We start from the raw sequence: 11,900 nt of genomic DNA, 5'->3' as shown, positions 1-11,900 counted from the left end.
CTATGGGAGATCAGAAGAGATAGAGAAAATGAACAGATAATGATAGTTCTTGTTGGTTGGTGACATCATTTTGTACACATATAATGGATTATCTGGGTAGATGGATGTGCGTGTGTGTGTGTAAGAGAGAGAGAGAGAGAGAGAGAGAGAGAGAATGTTTGAGAATGAATATTTTCAACAGATAATATATCATGTGTGTTTGAGAAAAATTTCAACAGATAGATAAAACTTAGGAAAAAAAAATTGAATAGATAGGGAAAAAAATTGAACAGGATAAAAAAAAAATTAGACAGATATTTGAACAGATAAAGAAAAAAATGAACAGATAATCAAAATTGAACAGATAGGCAAAATATTGAACAGAGAAAAATTTTGAACAGATAGAGAAAAAAATTTGAACATATAGATATAATTTTAAACAGATAGTCAACAAAAAATTAAACAGATAAAAAAAATAAATGGGTAAAATTAGAAACAAAATATCCTCCAAGACTTCTCACCAAATTATTTCACAAAGTATAAATCTCTTACCAACCAAAAAAAAATCATTAGACCTAATGCCTTGGACAATCACTAGAGTAAATTTTTCACCAATTTTTTCAAAAAAAAAAAAAAATTGAAGCAAAGAATAGCTTATATTTTAGTCTTTTTTATTATTATAAATTTTGTTATATTTAAGTAAATTTTAATAACCTTTTTGTAAACATTGTTGCATGTAAAATTTTAAAATAAAATTCAATACATAATCTTTTAATCATTTTATATATATAGAAAAGATTCTTCACTTTGGAACCCAGAAAAGTCAAGCCGGCCGTAGATGCCTCTCAGAACCAAACACCACAACCACAAGGTTATGCTAGTTATATGATTTCTGTTATGATATGATGAAAGAGACAAAAAGAGCTACTGCTATCTAAGCAAAAGCAAAGCAATTCTAGTATGAACATGACCCATCAATTCAAGCCAAATCAAAATTCAAATCAATATCCAAATCCAAATCTCTGTATTTTTTTATTTTCTATATTTTTTAATAAAAAATTTTTATTGTCATAAAACAATATAGAAACAAAATAAATTACAAGAGTAATGTTAGGGATCAAGAAGAAAATATCATGAAAATAATCAACCTTTAAATTACACATATAATAAAACACCACATACTAATTAAAGAATGAAAAATTTTCATAATATATTTCATGATATCTAATATTATTCAAATCAAAAACAGCCATTTCCATGTAAGAAAAGTTCGATGATATTGTTGAAGTGGGTTGGGTCTTCAATTTGGGGCACGTGTGCAGTGTTGCTTATCACTTGCAGTCTCGCCTTCTCTCCCAGAAACCTGCCCAATCATAATAAGCCAACAAAATTCTTATTTGCATAGAGAGATAGAGAGATTCATTCATTCATTCACATATATATATATATATATATATATATAAAGGTAATGAGAGAGATATTAAATTTTTTACTAAATAAATAACTAAATATCTCATATAAGTTTAGTAGAAAATTTAAAACTTATAACATTTTTCAATATATAAACACAACCACAAAAACAAAAAAATAATTGAGAAAGAGAGAGAGAGAGAGGAGGACGTACTCCTTGAGTTTGATAGCTTTCTCCAGCTGAAATATCTGGTCGTGCTCACCCCACACAATCAATACCTCCTTCATTATTACAAGGACAAATGCAAAATTAACAATTTCGAATTAATTAATTAATACTCCTCTAAAGCTTAGCTAGCATTTGCCTTACCATACACGGTAATAACTTAAATAAATAAAGAATCAAATAATTAGTAGTAGTAGTAGTGGTAGCAGTACCTGCTGAAGAGGGGATAAATTCTCTGTATCGTCCCTTCCAAGGGTGAGTCCCTTGAGGAGTTCCATCTTCTCCTTCCTGTTTCCGGAGTACAACTTCTGCATCCATCCATCCATTTCCATGATCCATCCATCCACATATATACATAATAATACCACTTGTTAGGGATGGCAATAGATAACCTATCCTGTGGATATCTATGGAGACCCAACCCAAATACATGGGTTTTTCTCTCTTTTTCTTATCCATTGGGTAGGGTAAGTGATATTCTTTAAATATCACAGGGGATGGGTTGGGGATGGGTACCCACTAATTTCCCCATATGTTTTTTTTTTTTTTTTTTTTTTTTTTTTTATAGATTCACAACCAAAACTAAATATGCATTCAATCTTTTTTCTTTTTTTTTATTTATTTATTTTTTCAGGTTCACAACCATTTTTTTTTTTTTTAAGGTTCACAACAATTTTTTTTTTTGTAATTTTTAAGATTCACAACCAAAGCTAAATATACATTCAATCTTTTTTCTTTTATTTTTTTTTTTAAATTTTTTTTTTAAGGTTCACAACCATTTTTTTTTTTTTAAGATTCACAACCAAAGCTAAATATACAATCAATCTTATTTTATTTTATTTGACTCAACAATAAAATCAAATACACATTAATTAACATTGTCACATTATTCTTGCCAAATTTTATGCATATCTAGAATTTTTAAAATTTATTTAAAAAAATTAAGGACACTGTCTAGTGTAGGTTTCGGTTTGCTTTTCTATGTTATTTTATTTTGTTATGTATTGTAATTTTCAGAATGGTTTGCTTGTTCTGAAATTTCAATTAACGAGTATGAATCTATTTGTTTATGTTATCACACAATTTATACAACATATATATATATATATATACATATATGAATGCATTTGAAAATAAGGAAATTGTAGAGAATCAAAACAAGCATAAGTCGTAATTGGTTAGAAATGATGGGTACAAAGATTTATTTGTTGGAAAAACAAAAAAGAGATACAAAGTCTTACTAAATAATTTTTTTAAAATTAAAAGAATTTTTCTTAGTTATGAACAGATTTAACTAAAATCAACTTGTTTCCCAATATTATGCTTCATTTATTTAGATAGAAAATATTTTTTATAAAAAAAATTTAAAATATATTTTTTTATATGTGGTGGTGGTGGTGATGGAACGAAGGTGAAAGTAGAGATTGTTACATAGTGGTAGGGTGATGGCGGCAGTGATGATGGTAGTGGCTATGGTGATGGTAGTGTGACAGTGAAAGTGAGAATAGTGGTGATGGAGTTGTGAAATTAGTAAAAATTTAATGGAAAAAATATTTTTTGTTTTTTAAAAGTAACAAACAACAAAATTCGTGGGGGACTAAAGGAAGAAGATGGAGGATGGATTGGGTGTGGTAAAGCATAGATATCTTAAAATGAGTGGTTCAGATTTGTTAAAGGTATAATTAAATTTTGGATAAATTAAAATGAATAGTTCAAATTTGCTAAGAGAAAGATGGTTTAATGTCTAAAATGTCTGTGGCTAAGAGATCAACAAACAATTCCTTGTTTATGCCCTGATGCAATTTAATATGGGTCTTATAACACTTTCTTCAAACAGGTTCTTTCACATTTTATTTCTTTAAACAGACTCTTATAACATTGTAATCAAGTTCTTATAACATGTAGGGGGAGAGAATGAGAGTGAGAGAGAGAGAGAAATGGTTGCAATTTTTTTTTAATCTTTCACGTTCTTCCACATTTTTTTTTCAATTACTAAAACTTATTTGATTGTCTCAAAATTATATAATTGATTATTATAAAACAAACTTTTTAGTTAATTAATTAATGTGTATTTGATTTTGTTGTTGAACCAAATAAAATAAAATAAGATTGAATGTATATTTAGCTTTTGTTGTGAACCTTAAAAAAATAAAAAATAAATAAATAAATAAGTTGTTAACATTAAATATATTAAAAAAGAAAGAAAAAATATTGAAGGTATATTTAGCTAAAACCTTTATAAAAAAAAAGAAAAAAAAAAGAAGGTTGTTAACATTAAATATATTAAAAAAGAAATAAAAAATATTGAAGGTATATTTAACTTTTGTTGTGAACCTTAAAAAAAATAAAAAAATAAAAAAAAAATTGTTAACATTAAATATATTAAAAAAGAAAGAAAAAAGATTGAAGGTATATTTAGTTTTTGTTGTGAATCTTTATAATAATAAAAAAAATAATTAAAAAAAAAAGTGATTGTTAACATTAAATGTAAAAAATAAAATGGGGATTAAAGTGGGTTGGGAAAATCCATACCCATTAAAAAATAGAGAGGGTAGTATCCATAGAGAATGGGGAATGGGGAAAATTTATTATAGGGGAATGGAGATGGGGACTGAATATCCACCCCATTGCCCCCCATTGCCATCCCTACCACTTGTTAGTTTTTTATTCCTTTATTCTTGCAATTATTGTTGTCTCATTCATGATATATATATATATATACATATATTCTTCCTAATTAATTCAATTGAATTGAGAAAATGGAGAATATATATACTACAAGAGTGGATTTATACAAACAAACTATCCTTCTATTTCAAATCCTATTTTTATTATTCGGTGGGAGGAAGTAGAGAGATAGATCACATATGGTAATGAGTTAATTTGAAACAAAGGAATAAGGAAGAATGGAATAGAAGATGCAATTCTCTACAAGGTATGTCATACATAAATAAGCATTAGTACTTTGTAAAATAGTAAAACTCACATTAATAAAAACACCTTCAATCCATTTTTATATTATTTATGTCTATTGATAAAATAAATAAATAAATAAAGTTTAAAAAAAAAAAAAAATTTGGGTCTTGCTCCTGAACGAGATTACTACGTAAATGTTATTGTTAAGAAATATGGGGAATAGCCATGGAAGCAAGTAAGAGAGTTTTGACGGTAACCATATATATGTAGGAAAAAGTTAGGGATCATGAAAATTTTGTCATGAAAATGATCATGAAAAATTTATGATCTTTGAATTACCTTGATTAGTGTGTGATACTTTATTTTAACAGCAATGCTAGGTATCATGAAAATTTTGTCATGAAAATAATCATGAAAGCTTGGTGACCCTTGGATTACACTTAGAATAAAACACCACACACTAATCAAGGTAATCTAAGGATTATAAATTTTTCATGATTATTTTCATGACAAAATTTTCATGATCCCTAACTTTTCCCTTATTTTAAGTGTAATTCAAGAGTCACAAAACTTTCATGATTATTTTCATGAAAGATTTTTCATAATACCTAACATTGCTGATGTATGTAATAGTCGATAGAGAAGAAGAAGGAGAAGGAGATGATGATGATGATGATTTTTTTTTTTTTTTTGATCAGAGATGATGATGATGATAAATAATTCAAGAAAGATTCACGAGGAGGATGGATAAAGGGAAATTAAATAAAGGAAAATGAATAAATTGAGAGAGAGAGAGAGAGAGAGAGAACTTACATGAAGGACGTCATTTAAGAAGAAATCAGGGATGTAGTGGAGAGGCCTGAAAACAGCGAGAGAGAGGAGAGTGCGCAAGTGGGAAGGGGAGGCAGGCAACATGAGGTCCTCAATCTTGTGGAGTTGAGCTCTGTTGAGAAGGTCCGGGTTGTCAGTGGGACTCATGTTGACTCCTGAACTGGCTATCACCACTTTCTCTACCCTCTCCGGCCACATCAACCCCATTCGGTACGCCACGAATCCCCCGTAGCTTGTCCCCACTACCGAATACCTCTTTATCCCTAGCTTCTCTACAAGTTTTCCCACTGATTCTGCCTGGAATACCTCCGACCTCTTTCCTGATTTTGTGGTTGAGTTTCCGAAGAACACCAGGTTTGGTATGTATACCTCGAAATCATGCGCCAAGAACACCGCCTGTTTCCGCCATTGCCATAACGCATCTGGCCCAAATCCGTGAATCAAAACCACTGCTGGTTTCTTTGGTTTCTTTGATGAAGAAGAAGAAGAAGATGAAGATGAATAATTGGGTCCCCAAAAGTGGAGCGTAGTTTCATCGTCAATGTCCATGGTTTGGGAAGAGAGGCCAGCCCTCGACATACAACGCTGCAGATAGCTTCCGTACAACGATACCATGCTAAAACAGGATGATGCCATTGCTGCCTGCCTGCCTGCATGCGTTGCCAAAACAAAGCTCAGAGGACTCTCTTTCTCTCTCAATTACTAAACATGACCCATCATCAAATGGGACTTCATGAAACAAACAAAAACAAAAATAAAGGTATGCATTGAGAGCTTTAATTTTAGTATTGATTGTGAATTATTGTATACTTTGCTATTTTCTAAAGTGGTGATAGGTATGGCTTTGCTGTATCAATTTGGTGTTATGATAAAAATCTTTTTTTGATTATCCAATTTTTACTATAATCAATGATTCAAATCTATATTTAAACTTGATAATTAAAATAATATATATATATATATATATATGACATATTTATATTAAAGGTAAGTTTTTTCAATTTTATTTTTGCACTTGGCGTGTGACACGTTTTCTTTCTTTTTGTGGTTGGGTAGGACAGTTTGTTTCCCTTTTGTTGACTAATTGTTTTGGTGACTATAGGACAAAAGGCTGACTTTTTGACTTTTTAAAAAAAAAAATTAAAAATTGAGAGATGATGTGATTTAAAATAAGTTAAAAATTAGCCATCTTTCCAAAAAAAAATCCAAAATCAACCGCTGCAAAAAGTCATTGGTATTAGCTTAAATTGACTAGAAGGCCCAAATAAATCAAATATGAGGCCTGCACAAGATTCTAAAATATATTTTACTCTACAATTTTTTTGAAATCCCTTGCTCTTGCTTGGTCTTTACTCAGCAGTAGTAGGAGTAAATAAGCTTAATATTTGGACATCTTATGAATGCATAAATTAAAAAATTAAAAATAAAAAGAAAAGAAAAATCGAAAGAGCAATGCTAAGTTATTATAAAAAAGGAAAACAAGGAGAAAAAGTATGTCACACCTGATGAATTTTTATGGTGGATCTTTTCTAAACTATCTTATCACATGAACAATTGTGAGGGAATGGCTAGTGGCAATTTTTGTAGTTTGTCAATAAAACCAGATGTAAATTAAAAATGAATGGTCCCGGATGGTGGGGTTGGTTGGTATGGCTGGTTCATTTTGTGTGGATGAAGGTGACCCACTTATCAACTTCATCACCAAACCCTCTTTCTTTCCTCTTCCAAGCCTCATATATATAAATATATATATATATATAATATGAAAGGTGTATCTTGGTACGATCATCCCCAAAAATATATTGTATATTTATTTATTATATTTAATAGTGAGTGATGAGTAAATTCCCAACAACTCGGTTTGGCCTTCATTTATTTGGACAGGGTGAACCTACATTTGCAAACTTTTATTATAAAGTTCAATAATCGAGCATTCTCTAATAATAAATAAATAAATAATAATGGTGCAAAGCAAGACCATGTCCGTCTACATTATCAATGAATTCAAAACATGTAAGAAAAAGGATATGCGAGATTCTAAAAGCTAATGTAGGAACCGCCAAATCCTGAAAACCAAGTTTTCCAATGGTTTGGTTGGTTGTGGGTTTACTTGGAGTTATTGGATCAGCAGCAGATGGATGGTGAATATATTATGTATAGTAGTTGGACCCCACGTGCTCCGCATCGGATCATGGTATTGGGGGTGGAATGTTAATTGTTTGAAGAAAAATTCAATCAATTTGATCGAGTCATCATTGTATAGTATAAAATAAGTCCTACAAAATCTCTATATTGAAATTCATAGTAATCAATTTTTTTAACAATTGAAAGGAATGGAATTCATACATTATAGTAGATATATACAGTGGAAATTTGTTTACAAAAGGTAAGAAGAAGAAGAAGTACTCTGTGTTAGATACTTCATTTTAAAATTTCATAAAAATGAAGTAATAAAAATTAACAACGAAGTACTAAAAATTTCCAATCCAACAAATTATATATACTTAATTTTAAAATTTACGTTGTTTAAGTAGTTATTCGTGTGTCAAATTTAATAGAAGATTTATTGCTTGAAATATTTTTTCACTTGAGCACTTAGTGGGATTATCAAACTGCTCCGTAATCTTTCACAAAATGTGTTGGATTTGGGGATGTTTGGCTTTGGAATAGTTTTGGAACTCTCTTCAACGATGCTACATTTGTGGTCACCTGGTGTTTTTAAGACTTTGAGTAGGAAACCTTTGTTTCTTTTACACTATATTTGGTTGGGAGATTTGAAAGAGGGTTTGAAAAGGAAAAAGAGAAACGATGTGTAAAACTATATAAAATGTAGTTAGGAGGTGGGAGAAGGAGAGTGTCTCTTCTATACCGTGTTTCAGTACTGTCAAACATTTTTTCTATTTACCTGAGATAGGAATGTAAGAAAAACCGAAAAAACCGACCAAACCGATTAAGTCGAATCAAACTGACTATATTTTGTCTATTTTTTAACAAGAATCGGTCTGTGCGGTTTTTAAATTTGATTTTTTTCGGTGTTCGGTTCGGTATCGGTTTAAGCATCTTGTGCACCGATCCGAAACCGACCGCTTCAACATATATTGTATTTATAATATATACATATATATATATAAAATCTAATAATATAACAATATTAATAAGTATAATAAATTATTAACCTTAATTAATTAACATTATCATCTTTATAACGTAAGTTTGTAACCTCTTATTATATAAAATCTTAACTCCAACTCATTATTCTTGAAACTTTAGTATTTTTAAACTTTTTTTTATTTTTATTTTTGTTAATTTAGGAATTGAAAAGTACATATTAAATAAATGGATTGGATATATTTCAAATGATAGACAAATAACTAATTTAATATTTTTATATAGATTAATGATTATATTTAAACGTGACTCAAGTTTGAAAAATCCTAAACCGATTAAACGCACCAAACCAAACCGTTTCAATCGGTTCGGTTTGGTGCGATTTGATGAAAGAAAGAAGCGGTCTGTATTGGTGTTCAAAATAATAAAATTAACATTATCAATTCAGTGTAATTTTTTACCTAAATATCGACCGTACCGAACCGATTACATCTCTAACCTGAGATGAGTGAAGGAAGCACAATTTGTTTATATTGCTATAGTAGTCATTTTGGATGCATAGAGTGTCGGACAATCTTCACTGTATTTAAAAGATTTAATTCTATTGTGTACACAACAACAAATAGAATTTAAAGAAATAAAGAAAATGAGAGAATTTGTTTGATTACAAAAATCAAACTCGAAATAAAAATAAATAAATAAAAAAACAGATTTTATTTTGTTACAAAAACAAAATTAAAATCTGATTTAAATAAATAAACACAACACTGAAAATAAATTAAATAACTTACTTGATTTAATTTCTTCGAATTATTTTCTGATCAAGTCCAGTGTTTGACACTGTGTCCTTAAGACAGATTCGTCCTCTCCACGGTGCTTTCAGAATTTGGACGTCTATCTCCCAGGATGAAATGATCTTACTGCAAACAATAGCAGCACTACAAATTGTTTGCCTTACGAACACACTAAGTGCTTACACTCTTTCTTTCGGAAATAAAATGCAGCAAGATGAAGAATATAATTAGCAGAAGTGAAATACGAAATTTCTGAATGGAAAACATCAAATGAGGGTGGTCCTATTTATAGATGTGAAGGTGGCTCTTGGATTTGAATTGAACAGGTATGTGGCTCTTGGTTTTGAATTGAACAGGTATGATACCTGTTGGTTTTGAAATCAAACAGATAGCAAAACGGGAAAGGCCCTGTTTGGGTGTGCACTAATTCCAAACTAGTTTATTTCTGTTTGAAAACGGGAAGGGCCCTGTTTGGATGAACAAAAAATCCAAACCAATTTAATTTGAATTCTGGATTTTATTTTAATAAAAAATAAAATTAAATTCAAATGTTTTTTGCCCAAAAAGATTAGAAGCCCAACCCAACCACACACCCGCGCCCAAGCCCAGGCCAGCCCGGACGGCGGCACGCGTGTGTGGTGATTTTTGGGTCCAATGGGTATAGCCCATTTTGCCCATAACATCTCCCTCTAAAACACTTGGGTACCCCTTGGGGCACACCCCAAGTATCTCACCCTAAGCCTTATAAACCCTTTCAAAACTTCCCACCAAATCAATGTGGGACAAGCCAATTTACAACCTTAAGGAATTTCCACCAAAACTCCATTTCCATGGAGCACACTTTGGCTTCAATTTCCCATTCACTCGGTAATGGTTTTGAGCAACCAAATATACCACGTGAATCACAACGCGGCATAGAACGCATTACTACTTTGACCCGAGTAAATCAACACTCGGGACTTACCTAAAAAATAGACCGAACTTAGGAAAAAATTCTAATTTTATCCAGAATTTTATAACCATTTCCAACGTAGAGAAGTGTTAAAATGAATAGCTATGTTAGAAGCTCTGTTTGGAGATTAGCTAGAGTGTTGCCTTGCATAACATGCATATGGGGAAGGTAGATGTTTGTCTTGTGGGACCACAATTTAACTTCTGCATTTCAAATCACCTTGCAAGATTTTAGAAGGATGTGGATTTAAATCATTGGTCCAATTCCCAAGTTAAACCTTATTTTTGTTCAAAGGAGATTATTTTTGAGGTAAACCCATGTTGTTTAAGAATTAAGAGCGACATGAATTCTGTAATTTTAAAATTTTAAACTCCTTATTAACAAGTCCCACAGTTCAGAATCTCGTGTTTCCAATTAGTTCTTAGGCCTCGTTTGAGAACTGTCTTTTTTAGCTTAAAAGTCAAAAAGTTACTAAAAATATCAAAAAGCCAATAACTTATACCAAAAAGTTAAACATTTCATTTTCTCTCTACTTTTTGCTCATCTTTTCGTAAAAAACTAAAAAGTCATCCCATTTTATTTATTTATTGAGACATATTAATCGGAACATTCCATTTTATTTATTTATTTATTTTTGATTTTTCAGTTTTTGTTTTCACTTAGATCGCGTTGCTTTCCTGCCATATTTTTTGGAGAAAGTTTGTTGCTTTCTTGAGTAGCTTTTATTCAAAATTAATTGTCATAGGTTCAAGGTCAAATGCATACAACATATATGTAGTCTAATTCAGAAAATTTAACAAAGGCTATCAAAATCCAATTACCCAAATCAAATCAGGTCTTTATTTATTGAGACAAATTGACAAAAACTTGGTGTGCATCTATTTAACATATACCCAGGAAAGGAATGAAAACAGTGTGGGTAAATATTGTGCAGCACACATATAAATAATAGGTATCAAATTACAGATGTAATTACCAGGAGTTGCAACGGTGGAAGCAGAGCTTTGGATTACCAACTTCAACAGCGTTACGGCAGCAACAATGCCGACAATGATGCAAAGAATAGTGTAATAGTAATTCCATCTAGAAAATGTATATATATCTTGTGAGAAATTCCATGTTTGCTGCAAAAACACAGGGCATAAAAAATAAAATCCAGCCATCATCATGAGTGCGAGTTGAACCTATGGGTCGGTGAGGTTTGCTCATCCAAGTGGTGAAATTTATTTTCTTCTTCATTGTCAATGTCAATTTCTATGTGGATGAAGCTTTGGAAAATAGCCAAGCAGCAGAAGCACCGGTCTGGAAAATTTCTAGGAGGAATGGTGGTATTTGTTTTCTTCTTCTATTGTGTGTGGATGATTTGAAGCCACGTGTCCAACCCAAAATCTGCAAGGAAACAGTTGGAAATGAGCATCAAAAAATATGCGGGAAAAGCATTGGAAAATAAACTAGGCAAGTTACGCCTCGTTTGGCAAGAGGCTATTTTACCCAATTGGCTAAAAAGTTATTAAATTAGTCAAAAAGTCAACAACTCATACCAAAAAGTCAAAGATTCTCTTTTCTCTCTACTTTTTGCACATTTTTTCATAATTAGCCAAAAAGTCATCCCAAACATACAAGTTTTTTTTACCTACCTTTTTAGCCAAATAGCCAAAAAGTTACTAAATTAGCCTGTTCCCAA

At 30.9% G+C, this 11,900-nt stretch overlaps 1 protein-coding gene across 5 annotated transcripts; it reads right to left on the bottom strand.

Moving 5' to 3' along the window:
- Positions 1-984: 984 nt before the first annotated feature.
- LOC114310153 (alpha/beta-Hydrolases superfamily protein) lies at positions 985-11,557 on the bottom strand. 5 transcript variants are annotated; one of them, XM_082901111.1, is made up of 7 exons: positions 11,401-11,540; positions 11,193-11,299; positions 9,262-9,408; positions 5,345-6,012; positions 1,828-1,923; positions 1,604-1,671; positions 985-1,342 (listed from the first exon to the last, which is right to left on the bottom strand). In XM_082901111.1, the coding sequence occupies exons 4-7, from the start codon at positions 5,996-5,998 to the stop codon at positions 1,219-1,221; spliced, it is 942 nt and encodes a 313-aa protein (XP_082757237.1). In that variant the 5' UTR covers positions 5,999-6,012; positions 9,262-9,408; positions 11,193-11,299; positions 11,401-11,540; the 3' UTR covers positions 985-1,218. The 5 variants fall into 5 exon arrangements, with proteins under 5 accessions (XP_082757237.1, XP_082757236.1, XP_028111862.1 ...); XM_082901110.1 differs by having other exon boundaries at positions 9,262-9,390; XM_028256061.2 differs by lacking the exon at positions 9,262-9,408 and having other exon boundaries at positions 11,401-11,557.
- Positions 11,558-11,900: the final 343 nt, after the last annotated feature.

The sequence above is a fragment of the Camellia sinensis genome, chromosome 13, assembly GCF_055761805.1.
Source record: "Camellia sinensis isolate YWXY chromosome 13, ASM5576180v1, whole genome shotgun sequence".
Taxonomy (NCBI): Eukaryota; Viridiplantae; Streptophyta; class Magnoliopsida; order Ericales; family Theaceae; genus Camellia; species Camellia sinensis.
This window is presented reverse-complemented; position numbering and strand designations above follow the sequence as displayed.

Coding starts and splice junctions, on each gene's coding strand:
- LOC114310153 (XM_028256060.2), bottom strand. CDS start 11,385: ATGATGATGGCTGGATTTTATTTTTTATGCCCTGTGTTTTTGCAGCAA. Junction 6,013..11,192: donor TTCCACCGTTGCAACTCCTG/GTAATTACATCT, acceptor CAACGCATGCAG/GCAGGCAGGCAGCAATGGCA. Junction 1,924..5,344: donor TCTTAAATGACGTCCTTCAT/GTAAGTTCTCTC, acceptor GGATGGATGCAG/AAGTTGTACTCCGGAAACAG.